Source organism: Limanda limanda, chromosome 22, assembly GCF_963576545.1.
Source record: "Limanda limanda chromosome 22, fLimLim1.1, whole genome shotgun sequence".
Taxonomy (NCBI): Eukaryota; Metazoa; Chordata; class Actinopteri; order Pleuronectiformes; family Pleuronectidae; genus Limanda; species Limanda limanda.
This window is the reverse complement of record NC_083657.1, coordinates 11690278-11712016: the sequence shown is the minus strand read 5'-3', so window position 1 is coordinate 11712016 and position 21739 is coordinate 11690278. Positions and strand designations below refer to the sequence as shown.

Genomic DNA, 21739 nt, shown 5'->3' with positions numbered 1-21739 from the left:
ATTCTCTGCTGTTTTGTTGTGTGTGCAAATCACAGATGGAACAAGAGTCTGTTTTTAGCCTGATGAAAATAAAAGCCTGTGTTAAAGCTAATTCCTCATGCTAAAAGCATTTCGAGCCTCCTCCATCCATCTTCAAACAGACATAAAACACAACCGCTGACACATCACCTCTGTGTGTGTTTGTGCTACTGTGAGGAAGAGAGCTAGTTGTTATTTAAAAGTTGGAACAAACCCACACACGCACGCACATCTTCGACATATCTTTCATCTCTTGGAGTAAGTTTGCATGAGTGACACAAAAATACAAATTTGAATATATGCTTACACATGCAAACAAGCCACAGAAGACAGCACCTTCAACCAAGGGGCTAATGTGTTGTGGTGGACGGAGAGGGTGGGGAGGTGGAGCGTGAGGTCATCAGCAGAGGAGGACCCACTGTAAATATTTGTTGAGCTCTACATTCATGCTAAACGCTGTCTCTGCGGGGGCCATGCTGGGAAATTTAACAATTTTAGGCCCCACTGTAATGTTGTTTCATCGATTTGATGATGATTTAATGTGAAAACCTTCAGTGTTTACGCCGTTCATCCTGTTAATCTTTGTCTGACTGTTTATCAGCTTGACCAAAGTCTCCTCGCCCTCGTTTTATCCTTGTTCCGCTCGCATTCCCTTTCCAGAAACAACAGCAGAGACAAACTCATAAAGTCCCTTTTCTTTTTTCTCATGTGTTAAAATGTGCGTCTTCCTCATTCCTTCTTTCTTTACTTCACTCCGGCTGTGATGTCCTCGCCCTGCTGGCTGTCCTCTCCCCCGGGATTGGCCGCGAGTAATAAAGGTCAGAAGAGTTAGACCAATTGGATTAAACTCTGTCTCAAACTTTGTCCTCCGATTGGCCTGTGGAGAGTAAGTAACTTCCTGGGGGAATCAAGCGCTTCTGGGTCTGTAGGGCGCACGCACACACACACACACACACACCCACACACACGAACATACACACTTCCTCTCCCACAGGCCATGGTTTCATTCTGCTATTGCCATGACGACTCCTTGGAGACTACAGTAATGAGACTACAAATGTGACGGCTGCCGGTGTGTGTGTGTGTGTGTGTGTGTGTGTGTGTGTGTGTGTGTGTGTGTGTGTGTATGTGTGTGTGTGTGTGTGTGTGTGTGTGTGTGTGTGTGTGTGTGTGTGTGTCATAAACGGTTAAAAGTTTCTCACTGACTAGTTGTGTAAAATGCACACAAAGACAGACACACACACACAGATGCAGCAATATTCACACAGACATATCCTCGACATGCAGGCCCTAACTTGTGCAACATCCTGACCTGTTGAGCAAGATAGGGTGTGTGTGGGTGTGTGTGTGTGTGTGTGTGTGTGTGTGTGTGTGTGTGTGTGTGTGTGTGTAAAAATCCTTGTATATGCACATCAAATGTGTTAGCAACTCTTCATGAGCGAATCGTCACCCGAGACGAGTACAAATGTGTCAGCATGTGATCGGCGCAGCGTGTGAACCTTGTGTGAACGTGGCGCAGAAATGTGTGCGTTTTTTTCCCCCCACATACTTGTTGTGTATCCGAGCACACAACGCGGTGCGTGTGTCCGCGTGAAGGTCGGTCATCTCCAAGAGCACATTCCTCACATATTCTGCCTTCTGCTCAGTTAGCGCGTGTGTGTCTGTGTGTGTCTGTGTGTAATATTTAGCCAGTCATGGCAGCTGTAGCCTCCATTCATCTCTCGGTTCAGAACCGAAACACAGCTCGCTCCATTTATCAGCGCGGCCTCGGCTACAGGATCATCATTGGCCCAAATGAGTCTGGGTGGGAGTTTTCCAGGAAACATGCTGTGAGAAAGTGCTACCGCAACACATCCTGTTCATGTCAGGTATCAGATTTTTACTTTCACTGCATCTTATACAACAGCTTTAATCATGGTTTATCATCATCATTATTAAGTAAAGGTGGAGCCTAAGACATGAATGCAGTGAACACCGACACTCTGTACAATGCTGTGGTAAAATGTGTCCAGGATCAGACTCCAATGTGAACTAGTCGTGGCCCTGATTTGACCGGCATGCGCAGAGGAACAACAAGACGTCACATGCAGAACGTTGTGTAAGGAAGTAAACAAGAAGGAGAAGAAGTCGGTGAAAAACAAAGAGGCCACAGATGTGAGCTATTACGGTTTAATCTTCCTCTTGATTTGCTTTCGAACACAGACCGGTGACAATCCAACCCTTCAAGTTAGATTCTGAGGAATGGCGATCCGGAGTAATGTCAAAGTCACATTGAATTCCGATACAGTCCCATGGCCGCTCAGACTGAGGAGGCTTTTCAAATAAAATCTGGTCTGTATTTGATTTAGAACCACATATGAGAGAGGCCCAGATCTGATTTGAAAAGATCCATTTTGCTGTTCACACTGTCAGTGTAACAAATCTGATCTGGGTCACATAGGGGGAAGAAATATATTCTGTGTGACCGCAATCTCAGTAACGTGGGTGAGGTGTTAACATGCAACACTACTGGAGGAAGCTGGATCGCACATTGGGGGTTTATCAAGAAGATAATCAGGCTTCTGGAATGATGATATGAGGGTGACATGTACATCACATAATGAGGATACTCCCACCTCCTCAAAACTCATATATCCATAAGCAGAGATATTATAAAGAAAGATATACATGCAGTAGCAAAGAAGTTGAGGATGACACATTTCTCTCATCTCATAATATAAGTTGCTGTACAGTCAACTGCAGAATCAGAGACAGTGAGTCATTATTGCAAGTTAACATAGTCAGCCCCAAAATGCAAAACCCTGCAGTGCACCTCAAAAGGAACTGATTTGTATCTTTAGCATAGAGACTTGACACACCGGGGGAAATAAACCTACCAATAGCCCTCAGGTCATTTAACTACTGTATCTTGTTTGTTTAATCTGTAAAAAAAACAGCAAGTTAAGAATACATTCCTTTTCTTTACACTTTGGTTTTTATATGGATTATTAAAACAAGATAAAGCCTGTAACATGTAATGTAGACAGTGTGGGGGTGGGGGGGTGGGGCTGTGTTTGGTTCCCCCGGCCTTCAGTCATGACACTGAGCTGAACTGGCTGCTGGCTGGAGCCTCGGATTTACCTCACAGACATGGGAGTGGTATTCATCTTCTCATCTTACTCTCTGCACGAATAAAATTAACATTCAACAAAATGCCAGACTATTGCTATGAATAACATTACATTTTCTTACACAGCATGTGCACAGGTACGTTAGAGGTTGAGGTTAGTCTATATTTAGGCCTCAAATTCAAGTACGGTCAATGTTCCTCTCCCTCTCACTTCCTCTCCTCCCTTCTGGCTCTCCACTCCAGTCACATTCATTTTCTCAAGATTAGAAAAATACGAAAGGGCAACTAAACAATCAAGAGAGCGCCACTCCTTTCCTGTGACGCGCCAGTGTGTGTGCATGAAAGATGACCGAGGCTAAATATGTCTCAAATGACCAATCATGGCTCCTGATCAAATGGCACACGATGACGGCATATAGAAAACTGATCCCCATGAACAAACACACACACGGTGCCAGGACATCTCCACCCTCTCTTTGCCTCAGGAGAGGGGAGGAAAGGAGACGATAGGAAATGAGAGGTGAGGAGACAAAAGGAGACGAGACGCGGAGGTGGTGAGACGAAAGGAGACAAGAGGAGATGAGGTGAGGGGAGAGGAGGAGAGGAGACAAAAGGAGGCAAGACAAGATGGGGAGAGGTGGTGAGACGAGAGGAAAGGTGAGGAGACAATAGAGAGAAGATAACAGCCGACGAAAGGAGATGGGTGTTGAGGAGAGGAGATGAGAAAAGGAGACAAGAAGACAAGACGTGAGGAGAGGAGACGAGGCAAGAAGAGAGGAAGGGAGAAGAGAGGAGCGGTGAGGAGAGGTGAGGAATTTGACAGGTGAGGAGACGAGGAGACGAGACAAGAGGAGATGAGATGAGATCAGAGGAGACAAAAGGACACAGGAGGAAAGGAGACAAAAGAAGAGGAGGAGGTTTTGACAGAAGACTTTAAAAGGACACAGGAACATGGCTGAACAAAGAGAACAGTTTAATGGTTTCGTTGGGAGAGCTGGCGAGGTGTTTAGACAAAGAGAAGGATTGGAGACACTTAATACCCCTGTGAAGCATTGGACAATCCTATTACTCTCCGTCTCACCTCATAACATTTACTCTTTGTATATCAGCATAATGTCACTCTCTCTTTCTCCATCACTCCCTCCTTTAACTGTTCATCTCCCTCTTGTGCTTTTTCTTTCATCCTCACCCCCTTGTTTCATATCTCTGGGCTCTGGAGAGGGTGAAAATGACGAGGGTAAACAACAGAGCCAGTTTTTAGCCACTTAGCAGACAAACGGCCGTGGAGTCGGTGAGATATGAGAATGTGCACAGAGAAGAGGACGCGTGAAAAGGATGGAGTTGAAAAGAAGGAGAGAAATAATAAAACGTGAGAAAGAAATGACATCCAGATGGATGAGGACACGCCGTCAGAGGAAAGGAGAAAGAGAGCGGAGCGGCAATAAAATGAGCCGACACATCAACAAAACAGTCCAAGCAAATGTCTGACATGCAAATAAATACAGGGTGAACAAAGAACAAAGACACACACAAAGACACACACAAAGACACACACCAACAACAGCATGCTCATAATCAAAATAGTTGCGGGAATTGTAAATCTTTCACAAAACACACACACTCATAGATCAGTCGGGGTGAACTCACAACACAAGCCTGTATATGTGCAGATGCCCGCAGCTCACTGACGCGCTTGTACACGTGCACACACACAATTTGTTTATTCTGTAAATGATAAAGTTCATGTCGGTGCATATTGCCGAACAAATGCTGACACTGTTATGTCTAAAAAAGGCTCAGATTGGCCAATATTGTCTCCATTGAAATTTAGCCTATAACAAAAATTATTTCTCTTTGCCAGCAGATGAGTTTGCCTTTTTGTGGTGTCTCAAAAGGGTCACTAAACATTAGAAAGCCATATGAGAACCCTGACTTTGTTACTTTTTTTATTGTTTATTTCCTTACCCTCAAAATCAAAAAGGCAAACAGACTTATATGTAGATTTAAATCCGTAATCAGGTGATGAAAGCAGCTTTAAGAATGATATAAATAGTTAAAATAAGTAACATCTGGTCACACTTCACAGTAGTTACATTATGACATCACGATGTTGTACAGCAACTTTTTTGAGGCATTATTATTGTTTAATTAATAGAAACAGCTAGGAACACAGCTAATAGATAATAGAATATATATTTGTCCCTGCTGGAAGTCTTTATATGAGGCAAAGCAAGCTTCCTGCTGGCTGTAAAGACATGTGAGTGCTACAAATCTGCTCATTTAACTCTAGGCAAGAAAGCAAATATTACATTCTGAAACTTTTCTATTTCTATTTCAGTACAAGGTTCTGTTATCATACCTTTTTAACTCAAAGTAATGGTGCTTAATATATGTGGAAAGACGCGGACAACGCCAAGGCAAAGTCCAACAGGAAAGACAAACACGGCGATCAGATCGGTTTAGACAGAAGATTTAAGCCACGGCATTTGGAGGTGAAGCGAGAAAAAAAGTGCACCGACTATTCCTCAGCTTCTGTATGTAAGGAAGGTCAATGGTCTGTGATCAATGTTTACAACTGACAACTTAATTTATTTACCTACCGACTGTACAACAGCCTGACTGCCTGGCCTGACACGTTATCATGATGCTGTGTTCCCAGATCTCAGCCGTTAACTGTCTGAGTTCACCGTCACTTGTTTTGACAGACATGATCCCCAAATCCGTGAAAATAAGACGCAAGTTCTCAATAAAAAAGGAGTAATCTTTCAACGGATTTTAGAACATGCAGCTAATACACACCCTGCAGCAGCTTCATTTGTTAAACAGAGAGCATAATCGCACACTGTGGAGTGCAAACACACCCAGAGAGAAACACGCAAAATATGGAGGAAGCATCTGCTTAAACAATGGATTCGAAACCACAGCATGTCTCAATTCATCTTACAAGAAGAAGTGAATGTCTATGCTGTGTGTGTGTGTGTGTGTGTGTGTGTGTCTGTCTGAGGAAAAGAGAGAGTGAAAATGACGATTGCTCTGTCATGTGCACCAACAGATAATGTCAACAGAAAATAAAACATGCGACCAAAGAACTGAAAGAGAGGAGAGAGAGGAAACTGTCACATTATCGACTGACACCCTCAACTTCCCCCATTTTATCCGCTCACTGTGTGTGTCTGTCTCTGTGTGTGTCTGTCTCTGTGTGTGTCTGTCTCTGTGTGTGTGTGTGTGTGTGTGTGTGTGTGTGTGTGTGTGTGTGTGTGTGTGTGTGTGTGTGTGTGTGTGTGTGTGTGTGTGTGTGTGTGTGTGTGTGTGTGTGTGTGTGTGTGTGTGTGTGTGTGTGTGTGTGTGTGTGTGTGTGTGTGTGCATGCACATGCAGGAATGACCTCTTGCATATGAGTGTGTGTGTTATGTAAACCCTTATCCGAAGTTAATTCCTTCTGGGTGTTTGACTTGAGCCAGGGAAATAATCTCTATTAGATCTCTACTTATACCTGCCAACAATCATTCTACAAGCAATTCAGCTGGCTTATTTACACACACACACACACACACTTATGAACATACACGGTTCTGAGTATCCCAAGAAAAGCCTTAAGAAGCTGGAACTACATTAAAAAGTCACATTTTAGATAAGCTTCCCAGCCTGATATGTCCACACACAATGTTAGGTGAGGACCTTGTTTGGATGGTTAGATGGATGAATGGATGAATGGATGAATGGATGAATGGATGAATGGATGAATGGATGAATGGAGGAATGGATGAATGGATGCATGAACAGATGGATAGCTTGTTTACCAATGTACTGTTGAAATCATCGTGACTGGCCGAGAAATTCTAACTTTTAACCATTTGATAGAGTCACAATAACTTTTCCCCTGCTTCCAAAAAGAAATAATTAGTTTGTCAATATCAATACAGATGATTTAAAATAAGCCTGTTTAACCTGAGGTGGATGGATGACATGACGGCCCTGTAGGAGGCACCTGTAGTCCAGATAGCTTAGCTTCATTTTTAGGAAGCGGAGGCGTCCATCTTCACATACAACCAATTGGTGAAAGCCAAACCACCCACATGAATGATTCACTTCTTCTTATATTGAACTAAACCACTTTCACTTCAGCTGCTCCAGTTCCATGGAATGTGACGACACTGGATAATCCCCCTGGGGTGTTGGTTAAAATCAAGTCATAACTCACCCACCCCTCACACACTTTAGTATTTGTTTGTGGTTTGTGTGTTTGTGGGCTGCCACCCAATCTGCTCAAGGTATACGACACAATTAGAGGCTAAACTGCAGCTCAATTACATCCCTGGGGGCGCGTGTCTAAGAGCCCAGGTGTAATTGACATGACCTGCACACCTGCAGGGAAGGAGGGAGGCTGGACAGAAGGAGGGAGAGCAGATTTCAGAGCAAAGGGGAAGAGGAATTTGAGGAGTGGGAGGAAGAGGAGGCAATGAAATTTCCCAGAACCCCCCATCTCTTCGTCTGAACAACTTCCTGCCCACTTTCCCACGCCGAAAGAGAGAATGGGGGAGATTAGGAGTGTTATTGCAAGAAATTAGGGGGCAATAACTCAGGGGGACCATGTAAGGAAAAGCATTGATGAGAAGAAGAAGAAGAGGGCTGAAGAAGAGATGGAAAAAGAGGAGCAGGGAAGAAAAAAACGTAGATGCAGAGGTGAACGACAAAGAGCCAGAGTAGATGGAGACCAGAGAGGGAGAAAATGTCATCCTTCAGTTTATATTAGAGGAACAACTTTTGCCTCATCTCCCAGACGGCTAGCAGCTGCCCCGAGAAGAGGAAGAGAAAAAACGTGGGGGGGAAGAGTCAAACAAAGTGAAGGTGGATTAGCAGTGTAGAAACATTAGAAAGAGGGGATAGCTAAAGTGAAACAGAGCGAGAGGAAGGACTGGTACTGCTGCCAGGTGCATCTCACCTCTGTGGCAGGTGAGGCTGCAGTCGGCCAGGAGCGGATCCGCGGAACTATATCAAGCTCCTCTTTTTTTATTGTAAACTACATTTGAGCTGACAATTCATTAAATGCTGGGAGTGCGGAGAACTAATGCGCCAATGTTCTCCGAGGTCCCGTGAAAATTATCTGTCGTGGTTAGCACTGTTAGGCTGTGGAAACCAGGCTTTACATGGAGCTGCTTTCTTAAACCGCACGAGTCATCGAGGGAATTTTGGAAAGCGAACACCATTCTTTCGATTTAAAGTTTTTCATCTTTTATGTGGGAAATATTCATCCTGCAGACTTCTTTACTCACGAGAACATCTGCGAAAACACCTCAAAAGTCTACAAGTCTCTTTGCCAATCTAAAAAAGGAGGTGGAAGAAAGTTTGGCCGAAGGAGAGAAAGGACAGAGAGGAGACCAACACACAGCGGGATTAAGCAGGAGGGTCCAAGCATATGCTGCAACGGATATGTGGATTTGGGATGTGCATGAAGAGCTGGCGTGCTCAGCTTTTAGTATTTTAGCCTCAGCTGGGCCAACAGAGCTGTATTGTCAGATTTGGTTTTCAAACAGGACTCTTTGGGCCTTTAACCTGAGCATACACTGCAATTTGAGCCCGTTTTTGGCAGACAACTGAGACAACCCGTCGGACGGTCGGATGAATTTCTGACATGTCAGCCATCTGCACCTTTTCCTCACTGCATTCGAGCGAAATGGCAAATCAAAATTATAGGAACTGTAGTTTATGGCTGAGAGCAAGAAAGAAAAAGGAGACAAAGGGTTTGGGAAAGGGCTTGCATGCAGTAATCACAGTCAATTTACGATATAATTGCCTCGATTGTATGCAAAATAGACAAACCCCACATCTTCCAAACCACCTGCATGGCAATAAGCTGACTTATCTCTTTTTGGACGGTTCGACAAACGTGATCAAGGCAGCATGTTTCTCCCCTGTTAGCATTGTGATCAAATAAACTTTGACATCTTCTTGTTTGACAAAAAACGGGGTCTATGTTACATGAGCAGCTGCACGGATTGGGAACTGGTGAACTACGCACTGTTTAACTAAAGCTATACCACTTGAAGCACAGCTCTGAGGAGACTATCCCTCCGAGCAGCTACATCTCTACATAGTGTCAAACATGTTACACTAACACTCCACAGGGCCTGTATGTTATGTTAGCGGCTCCTGCTGTCATTACCCTCAACCCCCTGAGGACCCCACTTGATTTATGGCTGCCGAACACCAATTATAACTTCTATGAATCCCAAGAGTGCGGCTCAGCTAGATTCCGTTGAACTCTTTCAAGTAAAAGCGGGATCGTGTTCGCAAAGAGTTTATCTCAAAGTGCAAAGAGTGGACAGAGAAAGCAGAACAGTGAGCGGGCGGGAAAGAAAAACAGTGGAGACTGGTGTGTGGTGGGGTGTGTCTCCATCGATTTGCTGCCAAGCCACTGTGTGTGTGTGTGTGTGTGTGTGTGTGTGTGTGTGTGTGTGTGTGTGTGTGTGTGTGTGTGTGTGTGTGTGTGTGTGTGTGTGTGTGTGTGTGTGTGTGTGTGTGTGTGTGTGTGTGTGTGTGTGTGTGTGTGTGTGTCTGTCAGCGGCAGTTGGTAGTTATCGCCAATGACTCAAGCATTATGGGAAAATCTCACAAACACAGACACGTCAGAGGTCTGAGGGGGAGATAACTGACTGAGAAAAGGGGAGCAAAGAAGTGTGGAGGAAGGGAGAGAGAGATGTGGAAGATTATTAGAGCGGGATGGAGCTGAGTGGAGGAGCAGGAAGAAGACTGTTTAAGAAAGAGGAGAAATCCTGTTCTGACAAAAAGGACAGAGACAAATGAAAGACTGGAATAGTAGTAAAATCATATTTAAAAGGAAAATGTTAAACAAAGCGAGGCCGGGGGAAGAAGGTGACAAGAAACAGATGGAGACAAGTGAGCGGGGAGAAAATTGATGGGAGGATGGGATGAGGATGAACATCCAGATTGATATACACTAGGGGAGTGAGATAAACCAGATTTAAGAGGAAATGTAAAAGAAGTGTGAGAGAAAAAGGTGGAAAGAGGGAGACAGGTGATACAAATAAAGTCAGAGGGGGGGAAATGAGTCTAATAGACCAATGATGGATGGAGGAAGATGAGGGAACATGCATTTCCAAGGGGGTTGTTTGAAAATGTTTACATGCCCGTTTCTTTTATTTCAATAATTCATATTTTTCTTTTGACTTTGGACACATTTTCTTCCCACAGGGGCTGAGCTTTAAACCCATATTTATCCCTGTCGTATATAAAATGCACCATCAGTACTGTGTCCCTCTCGCCTTTCATACAGTGAGCAGCACTTTCTATCCTCTTTTCTCAAGTTCAGTGCGGTTGCAGAAGTGCTTCTGACGTTTTTAGGTTGCAGAGTTTCGGACGTCCTTGCACGTCTTTGCTGGGAAGCTAAAAATTGCTTTGCCGATGCAGATCAAGCCCAGATTGAACGGACCCTCAAATTAAAGCTCATTTACATCTAAAAGCAATAAGAGGAGCAGAGCGGCGAAAATTAAAAAACCACACCGGAGATCAAATATTTTTGGGCACCTCTATTCAGAGAAAGTGGTTTCCATCCAGAATGCCCTTGTCATCCAGGCGTACGAGCTGCTCTCATTAATGATTGCTTGCTATCTGTGTTGCCATGTCCTCTTTCTTTTCAGCTCTGGTTTCGAAAAAGAAAAATCTCCTTGGGGAGCCATGACGCTGAATTCAAAAACCCCTGTGGATCTGCATCAGGGGGGGGTTAAACCAGGTTTTTCACAAATCGGAAGCTCGGTCGTTTGAACCCCAAATTGCCTTCCTAATCCTCTTTGCTCTTTGAGGGGCGTGAGGCATCAACAATCTGCCTCCATCCAGGCCTGTGTGTCCGGCCTCTCCCACGTCAGAGCCATCTCAGCTGAGCCGTAACAGTTCCCCATTCTGAGGACATGCCTGATGATGTCGTGCTTCGCTTGTCAATAGGCCAGAAGAGGCGGCATATTTTCCTGAGGCATCCATAGTGGAAGCTGTTAAACTTCTCCTTTTACTACGTGCCTGCATTCCAAGCCACAAAGCAGAACAGTTCTAGACGTGCTGTATGAATATGTTTGCGAGTGTGTGAGCGTGACCTGTAGCGTGTACAGCTCTTTCAGTTGTTATTAAGACTAGATGTTTTTAACGCATACATAGAGAAGTGACCACATCACACTAATCCCTGCTGCTCTCTACTGGCTAGCTGTGAGTTTTAGGATTGATGTTTTTAAAGCTTTGAATGCTCAGGCTCCAGCCTATACATGTCATCTGTTAACCCCCCCATGCCCATGAACGCTGCTGCCTGCCTGAGATCCTCCGACAGGGCCCTACTATTGTTTACAAAATCTTGACTGATCACTAGAGGTGAGTGGGCTGTTGCTGTCCAGGCTCTTCAACTCTTTAACTCCCTGCCTGGAGATCTGAGGCAGGCAAACTCTGTATATTCTTTTAAATCTCTTCTTAAGACTCACTTTAACAATTTCATGTAATTTTCTACTTTTCGAATTTGTGAATCGTGCATCTTTTGTCATTGTAAAGCACTTTGTAACTTTGGTTTCGAAAGGCGCTATATAAATAGAGTTCTTGTTAGAGAAGCGGTGTCCATTTTCCCTTTTCTTTGACACAATACCGCTCCAAAGCCACAGATGGTTGGGTGCACTTATTTTCATCTTACAGCGGTGCAGAGAAGCGTCAAATGGAGGTTTTGTGGACGACATGTTTTCCACATCTACTGTCCAGGTTCAAACCTGCGTCACTGTAGAAACTCAATACACAGAGAAGCTGAAAAAAGCAGCCCAACGCTTGACTGACTTGTGATCTCTGGGAAACGCAGTTCCAAACACCACAGTTATGCCCGAGAATAAAAAACTTTAAAGCAACAATATGTACACTACGTCTTTTTTAGCATTTGAATAAAATACCCACAATTTCCCTCCAATTACTGGATTAGTTGAGGCAAATTTTTTTTGCGGCAGTGCCTGACAGTGAGCACCATTCCCACTACTGAGTAAGAGTAGTGAACATAATCCCGCTGAGTCGTGCCAACATTAACAAAGATGAAAAGCAGGGGAGGAAAAGTCAAATATTGCAGCACCTCAGGCAAATGAGGAACTGTCGCAGGCGTATGTTATGCTACGCTTTGCCGTTTCGTTTTGTATTACAAATCAGTCTCGCTAGAAGGTGACTGCTTCTGTGTTTCCTGCCCAGACCTGACGTTAAGTTGCTTTCAGACATGCACTGAATCCCTGACATTCTCCAGAGGGGCTGTATGTGAGAAGGCAAATGACCGAGTGACGGACGGCAGACTTTCTTCCGAGTTTCTCCTGTTAGCCCCTTAGTAAGAACTGTATTATGTCCGAATAATCATCCTTGAGCAAATGGGGCTGACAATGACATTTCTGACACATGACAGATGCATAACTGAAAAAACTAAAAGGAAACAAATATCTCAGGATTAAAATACGTTGCCATAGACATTGAAAAAACATTCTCCTGAGAAAGTCTGGACCCAGTTCTGGGGACATTCACAGGAGCTCATGCGGAAAAAAAAAATTTAGCTCACCAACATGTGGTCGGTAGAGGGGAGTGATGGTAAATATTGCTCGAGAATTCTTAAGGATGAGCTGTGTTCTCTTTCTGTATCGGACGGTTTCCATAGATAACACACAGGACACATATACGTGATGTGACAAGTGAACAACCTCTTGTTTCCAGTAATGTGCCTTAATAGAGCTGTTTGCAGTGAGTGTAGAGACGTGTAACGAACTTAATGAAAAGACAATTGACTCTGCTAAACAGTGTCACTATTGCACCTCGGGCGACTAATGGCCTATTATCGTACTACCACACACACACACAGGCAAGATCTCAGTATAAAATGAGTATTTAAAGACTGTTTGTTATATGAATGCATGAACACATGCTGACACATGTGCAGACGGACAGGGTGACGTGTGCTCTGGCCCACATATATATATCGACACATGCACACAACATGCCGCCTGCACACACTTCCAAAATATAATCATAAATCAACAGGTCATTCCATACGTGCCTTTTGAATAAATAGACAGCCAGAAATAAAGAAAGAGTCTGTGTATAGATGAGGGTGAGATGGGGAGTTAATTGAGCAGCTATGAAATGTCATTTGATCTGACCAAGCCCACACACATACATATTACCACAGATAAGAGACACAGCTTTATATATATATATATTGTTCATGAAAACTTTCTCAAGATTGACAATTAAAATGTGGTAATAAAATATACTTTGTAATAAAGCACACTAAATAGATCTAATAGCACTTCAAAACCACAACAACAATCAAAATCTGGAAATGCTGGTGACTGGTTACATCGCCTCAGTACATAAAACAAAAAAACACTACCACACTAATGGCTTCCGAAACCGAAAAGAGGACATGATGAGGAAAGGATGGTTAATGGGAAATATACGTAGAGATAAACAGATTGAGAGAGATGGAGGAAGAAAGGGATTAATACCACAAAGACATCAGGGGAGAAGCAGGAACAAGGAGAGGGTGGAAAACAACTTGATAAAACCCACATTGGCCGAACTAATGGACTGGATAGAATCCTAATAAGAGGCAAGAAGACACAAAGAGAGAGGGAGGAAGGAGGAAGAGACCGAACAGCCGGATGAAGATGGAGTGTGGTAAAAGTGGTAGAGTTAAAGCAAACAAAGAACAAGTGTGATATACATATCCGCACTTAACAGGGTGCATTAAAAACCCACTGTGGTCTGCTTTAACCCATTTAGATTTGATCTCCTCTACTTTGTGAGATACTCGGCCTACTTTGAGACCTACCAGTGTGTGTGTGTGTGTGTGTTTGTGGTTGTGTGTGTTTCCGTTTCTTACCAGGTTGGACCCTCCAGTCCAGTAGAGGAAGAATCCATCTGGGTCAACTTTCAGGGTTACCAGGGTGGGAGGCCCGCTGTTTGGCTCCTAGACAACCAGAGAAAAAGAGCTGTTAGAAGGATGCATACACAAGATCCATCCACCGTCAGATAAACATCTCACACTCTCCATCTCACACACACACGTTTCTTTTCCCGTCTGACTACTTTTTCTTTTTTTGCAATGTCTCTGGTGAGTACAATTTAGGGATGTACAAAATATTGACAAACTGAGGATAGAAGTAAACCTCTGTCAATCCATTTGAAGCTCATATGAGGGTAGGTGTTCCTGGGTTGTATGAAACCTGACTTTTACTTTTAGCACTGACTCCCTTCACAACAGATTGAGGTTGAACTAGTTTTGAATTAGAGACAGCCTCAACTTACTCTGAGGTGCATCTAAATGTATCTATAAGTCTCCTGTGTCCATATTGGAAGACAGCGTGGTGCGAAATAGGTCACTCATAACAGCAGAGTCTGGGGCCTTATCATTATGGGATAGCAGACAGACAGACAGGCAGACAGACAGACGGACAGACAGGGACACTGAGCTTGTGTGCACCTGTTGTTCAGCAGCTGTTTTGATGCTTCAGAACTCACAGTGAGGCCACGGTGAAGTTCTCATTCATGTGCAGCATAATAATGGCAAAGCAGCCTGCATCAACATGTCATTAGCATCATCAGCATGGAGTCATACACAAGATGCCATGACGACACACACACGCACACACAAGCACACAAACGCACACAGGCTCTGTAATTACAGTGCTTATGCAGTCATACTCTGGTTCAGCAAACATCGTCCAGACTTTTCCAGATAGTTTCTTATTACAGCAACAGATGACTCATGTGCACATGGCGTCATGAAGCATCATCATCAACAACATCTGATGGAAAAAGCGAGAAAGGTCGTGTCTGGCAACCCACGTTACCACCAAAACATACTACCAGAAGAGAAAGGGTGAGGAGAAAGCTACACACAAACACCGCACCACTGAGCACACACTCACACTAATATTTACTTGATGTGGGCTGGATGAGGATCACATGGTTTTTACCACAGCTTATCTACGAATGGTCATAGCTTCACGTTTTAAATCATGAACATTTAAAATTGTTATAATCTGCATGAAATAATAACCAAGGTTTAAATTACTTGATATTATATATATATATAATATTCATGCCATAAATGGAGGGAGTTGTATATCAAACAAACCAAAAGCATTCTTAGTTGTGTAACCTAATTGAAATGATGTCAAGTAAACTGATGTCATACTAAGTCACTTGTGTGCTTCCAAAGTGCTAGTTTTTTTATTTTATCCTACTCTATTTTTATGTATTTTATCAATATATTGTATTACTCTTTGTCTTGCTGTTTTGTTTAGTTTAACGTGAGGCACTATATAAATACAATTTGACTTGAATTATTCACGTACTTCAAAGTAAAAACAAATGATACTTATCTGTTTCTGCAACAAACAACAAGCTAAATGTCTGACTTATTCCCAAAAGAAGTCCCCATGGTTTTAACCTCTGTTCAATTCCCTGGGAAAGTTCGAACGTACCTTAGGTTTAGGCTCCGAGGTTGGCTAACACAGAAAAGTTTTGCAGGAGGATTAGGATGAGGACAAGAAAAAAGGAAAAAGAAGAGAGGATGGGAAGAAGGTGGAGAGGAGTGGAGTTTGAAGAAAGGGTGAGGGTTAAAGAAGAAAGAGAAACAAAAGGTCAGGGGTAGAACAAGACATGCGTGCAGTCTTCGGTTCAACTTTATAAACACCGGTAAACGTACAGAGACTAATTTGTCACGTGACTCGGGAGCACCAACACAGTGAAGTGAGAAAGAGGCTTTCGTATAAAAACCCAGTGATGCAATGTCGGCTGAACTTTAAACTTGTGGTATTTGAGAAGCTACTGTAAATGACTGAACTTGAGAGGAGTGCTCACTCGCTGGAACCAGTGGAAAACTGTCCAACTCCAATTTCATGCTGTGATTATCTCACGGCTGTGACCTGATGTCAGATGTCAGCGCTGAACAGTTCTCCCAAACGTGAAACCAGTGAAACCCAAGCTCGCAAATCTGCAGCCGCATTGGCACGTGTCTGTTTATCTTGCGTCGGCAAGGTTTAATTCCCTGAGACAACAGACAAGTGCACACAATAGTACATGCAAATAGACCTGATGTTCCCACTTCCAAAGTGATACAAACAGAACCAGCTACAAAACCTTATATGCAGAGATAACCTGTGCTTTTTATCAAATGCATAAACAGTGAAACATCTGCGTATCATCATACCTGGCTTTGTAGTCCTTGTTGAAAGCTACTGGGTAGTAAATGCTACATGCACAAAAAGGTTTGGGATACATTATGCACATTCCTTTGGCAAATTGAATTTAACTAATCCATTCAACAGGCCATTTTCCATTCAACTTCAATTATTTACAGCTTGTAAACAGAACAAATAAATTTTTACTTCTGTTTGATGCTCAGTCCACATCAAAATGTATTCAACTGTCATCCCGGTGCACAAATTATGGAAGGATTGCTATTTTGCAGCTAAAGCTTTTTTAAATGTTTGATAAAATTGAGTTCATGGTGTTGAGACGCACACTCGCAGACTGAAAAAAATCTATGGCAAGATGCATGGCGGTCATAAGGTCCCGTTTGCCAGAGAAACACATCCCATGAAATCCTGTTTTAACTGCATGACAATGAAAATGCTTTTAACCCAGAGTTTAACCCATCCAAACCAGACATGTGTTGTTGGCACCTGGTAAATGTCAAGACTTGTAACTGTAGATCCACACACTGCACTGAATTCTACTAAAATATTAATGCTTCACTTCAGATTCAACAGTCGAGTTCAACCGATATTGATGAAAGCACCAGATGTGGTTATGAGAAATAGAAAACATCATATACGCATGTTGTTCTTATTATATTTTTTATGTTGAACCGCATGTTCACTCAGTGTCAAATATCTGGATCATATCCTCAGGGATGATTTATATGATGACGATGTGAATGTTCAAATGTCATCATAATGGCCTCAAGTGAGCCTCGACAGGGTGACACAAGGTATTCCTCTCGTTTCTGGAAACACTGGAACAAATGTCTGTATGTGTTTTAATAGTAATTTAATAATTTTGGATTTGTGGGCTGCTTTTCCTGCAAAAAGGTCCTTTCATAGACAGCCTAGAGGAGAAAATATTAGCTCTATCCAATAGTTGGCCTTCATGGACAAGTGGATTAGTAACAAATACAGAGCATGAGAAGTTTGAATATTCTTCATCAATTTATAGTGTTTGTATGTTTGTCTTCTCCTGCACACACACACACACACAAACACACACACACACACACACACACACACACACACACACACAGAGAGTTTACACAGCTGTCATGTAGCGCTGGCTATAACTGGAACACAGTGTTCACCATACATAAGGTCTCATAATCTACCAGAGTAGGTTGCCAAGCATGTTTACATGGACAACAATACAATTCTATATAACTTGATTAAGACAATAGTCTAAATTAGATACTGCCATTTAAACAGTATTTATTGATCATTATTATTTTTATGATTTACAGTATTTACATGTATCCCTCCCTCACTCTCCTTCTCAACTGAGCCCAAGCCCGTTTCTGCTCGAGGCTTCTTCCTGATAAAAAGGAAATGTTTTCCTTGACACCATCAGTCAGAGCTTAATTGCTCGTGGAGCCATTTTGAGTTGTAAATAACGTTAGACAAACGCATTATAGACCTTATCCTATATTAAAGGAGTCCTGAGATCACATGGGGTTTGACTTGGCGCTGTGGAATTAAAATTGACTGGACCAACTGGTTATATATCAAGTGTCGATACTTTCACAACACTTAAATGGGGAATTCGAGTGGAACCGAACCCACAAACACTTACCCAGAGGAATGTGATCTACAGACTCATGTGACCAGTAATATAACTACATCACCACCCATACAGCTCTGTGGCCGTAGGGATGACGACTCATACACAAGCATGACTCCATGTATTTGCATGTCACGTCTGCAGAGTTTTACATACCTGCCAGTTACTTTCTAGTGTTGCCTTTCGCCATTGACACACAGAAGTCTATGACTGATTTATACACTCCTTGAAACACTTCATTTCTAATGATTGATTGAATATATAAACCATGCAATAATGCAACAACATTTGCTGGTTCTAGCATCTCAATGAGGAAGAGCGGATTTCTTGTATTTCTCAAACTGATGTCAATTATCTGATTTGCAAACATCAACTCATCACATCATTGCCCTTCTCAGTGACAGAAATCTCGAAAGAAGTGGCGTGGCTTTATGGCAGCGAAATTTAGGGAACAATTATAAAAAGGATGGGCTCAAGTAGCCTACGCCTCACCACCCTTTATTCTGATCTGATGATCTGACAACTGGAACAAACGATACAGTCATCAAATGTCTTTTAGCACAAAAGGTCACTTCAGTTTGCAGTTGAAATTAAGTATAAAATGTCAGAAGCCTTACCAGGAAATCATTAGCACATGCCCTCCACACACAAACACACACACACACCTTATTTACCAAGATCATGCACCCGACAGTGTGTTTTCTGTTTGAGAGTGGGTGGTATGGTCTATAATTGGACCTCAACCCCACTCCCTAATTAACCGCCATATGTAGGCACCTTCTGAAGTCTCACTTCCCTCTCTCCTTTCATTCTTCCTCTCCATGTCAGCTCACTCTCTCCATCACCTTCTTTCGCCTTAATTGATTGATTGTCTCCCACTCCAGACCCCCTCCAGATGCCCTGAGCCTCATTACCCGACCGCAACGTCTCACACACGTGCACGGTCGATGGACCACCCTCTGAAGCCGAGGTCAGGCAGCCACAACCTAATGAGACTTCTTGAGAATCACCATCTACGAGAACATAAACATGTAGAGAGACAAACATCTCTCTCTCTCTTCCTACATCCTGTCATCAACACAAATTGATGTGGGTGTGTTTTATAATAGAACTATCAGTCAGAAAGCCATTAGTGAGAAAATGATAAAAATGGCCGCTCCAAGTGTACCTTTGGTCGGCCTTGCTGTTTGTGTGTGTGTGTGTGTTCAGTGACAGCTTGTAGGAGTGGTGTGTGTGTGTGTGTGTGTGTGTGTGTGTGTGTGTGTGTGTGTGTGTGTGTGTGTGTGTGTGTGTGTGTGTGTGTGTGTGTGTGTGTGTGTGTGTGTGTGTGTGTGTGTGTGTGTGTGTGTGTGTGTGTGTGTGTGTGTGAAAAGAAGGCCAGCGTGCACTCGTGCGAGGGTGTTTGAGCTGCTGCTTTGGCAACATGGTAAAAGTTGATGACAGTAGGTAACCTTTGGACTCTGGAGAGAGGCGAGGAAAGAGTGGGGCCAGAGAGGGAGAGAAACGCTATAGCTATAGAATATTATACAAAAAGCCACCGTCTATAAACTGTAATCAAAGACATACCCTGCAATTACAGCCTCCTACCCTTTTCTGAGTCTGATACTTTGATTTGTGCTCCAAAGTCACATAACGCCCGAGTTTTATATTCCTAGGGAAACTTTGTTGTGCAATATTATCGTCTCTGCATGGTGAACGCTGTGCCATCCTGATCAATCTCACACTTATTAGCCAGTGCATCACAAGGAGGGAGATAAAAGTCAGACGAAACATTTGCCTGCTTTGAATTCTGAAATTGAATTGGAAGTGTTACTGGATGGTACGGCAAAACTGACTGCTAAGAATGAATCAAATGCTGCTGGTGGAAGAAATGCACCAAATTAGCACACTGGCCCTCATCCACTGTTAAAAAAACCCACTAACACCCGTTGACATCTGGCTTTTTCCTGCAATGGGAATGGTTACAATTGGCTTTCACTCCAGGGTCAAATGATTCTGTAGACACAGGTTTTAATCAGCTCAGATCAGCAGTGATGGAAACATGACACCTGGGGAAAAGTTGGCAAGTCAGCTAGGTGAGAGAGCTCCTAAGTTGTCGTTTATTTCCTACCACCCTTGCGTATTTCCTTCACATTTTCCCAAACAGCCTCGCTCCTTTTTTGCCTTTCTACAATCTTACGCGTTGATTAAATTCTCTTTTCTTTTCTGTCTAAACGAAGAGGAAACATGGCGTGACAAAGGCCGACAACCTCAACTGACAGGGCGAATACCAACCAAGCCGCTGCTGCACCTTATTAACACCTGATACATGATACAAATCTCCTCTTTTGTCATTCTTAACACAAGGGTGGTTTTATTTCACAGCTTAAACAAAAGCAGGTCAGAGCAAACCAGACCTGACAGGCATCTGAAATGAAGAAGAGGTATAAAGAAGTGGACGGGAGGGGGAACCAAAACAGGAAGCGAATCGAAACGGACGGGAAGCAGAGAGACACGAGCACAGAGAGGATGAGAGCGTGGTGGTTAGGTGACAATGGTTTCATGAAGGTTACACACGTCCAATGAGGCTACATGTGTAGTAAATTGAGGTTAAATTGCGAACAGAGCCGGAGCGGAGATGGAGCCGTCCAGATGTCAGGCCCACACTTCACATGTGGCTGTGGTTGACCTCCCACCTCTCTCCTCTCCCTCCCTCCCTCCCTCCCTCTCTCCCTCTCTCCATCCATCCCTCGCTTCTCACCACTCTGTCAGGATGTCAGCGGTGTTTCTCGGCATGGTGTCACGACTTCGCACAAGCCCGAGCTTTCTACTTCCTCCTCCTCCTCTTTCTCCTCTCTTAGACATTGTTTCTGCCGTGTATCAAACGTGGAACTAACCTATCCAGTTTATAAAAAACAGCAGCTCGCATGCACAATCGGAATGAAAGCAGAGCCCATTGTGCTTTCCTGTGAAAGGTCAAAATGACAAAGCACAGCTACTTACGACAGAGATCTGTTTCTAAGGAGAGAGACGTTTTTCCTTTTGAAAAAGGGGCTGTCACGTTTCAGGTGTAAAGTGCTTTCCAAGCTGTTGTGAATTCTCCTTGCCTTGTGTTGGGACTCTCATATATCAAATTGAGTGCACGTTATAAATGCGAACACGTGAACGGTGCAGAGTTGGTTATTGTTCCCTGCTCGTGATCCTTCGAGGCTGCAGCAGGGTCTGGATTCGTTGTGGGGCCATAAGTGAAACAAAAAAATGAGACGGCAAAAAAGAAGCTGCTCAACACGTCCGAACATGCTGAGGACCAAATATGCAGGAAGAACATTTGTAGGAGGGTATAATTATAAGGGTATTGTCGCACATTTAAAACCAAATATGACCTCACGTTGTTTCGGTTCAACTCGCTGCGCTTTTTCGCAGACAAATCAACATTTACCCCCATTTTTTTGTCATTTGGGAATTTTCTGGCATAAATCAGCAAACTTAAGTGACTCAATCCAGCTCAAGGCCTTAGGGGACAATCATAAGTTGGTGGATGGGGGTTATTTCACAGCACCCCAGTGAAACGCTAGCATGGAGGAGTTCATAGCAAAGAAAAACATCTCCTTTTTGGGAATAATATGGGTTTCATCTTAGTTCTGATAGTTTGTATAAATTGCTGAAGGAATACAACAATCGTCCATTAAAACGCCTGCAGCTTCCCCAGTTGAAATTTGCTGAAACACACATCTGACTGTGGAGAGGAGCTGACAGAGGCCTGTGTCACTTCGACTCATTCAACAACCTG

The 21739-nt window shown here is 43.3% G+C and overlaps 1 protein-coding gene across 1 annotated transcript in view; it reads right to left on the bottom strand.

Annotated features, from left to right (window-relative positions):
• The window catches only part of plcb3 (phospholipase C, beta 3 (phosphatidylinositol-specific)), a 46534-nt gene that overhangs the window by 19665 nt on the left and 5130 nt on the right, over window positions 1-21739 (bottom strand). The window contains exon 2 of the mRNA XM_061066267.1: window positions 14018-14104. Coding sequence (XP_060922250.1) covers window positions 14018-14104 — 87 coding nt within the window. The remainder of the gene's footprint in view (window positions 1-14017; window positions 14105-21739) is intronic.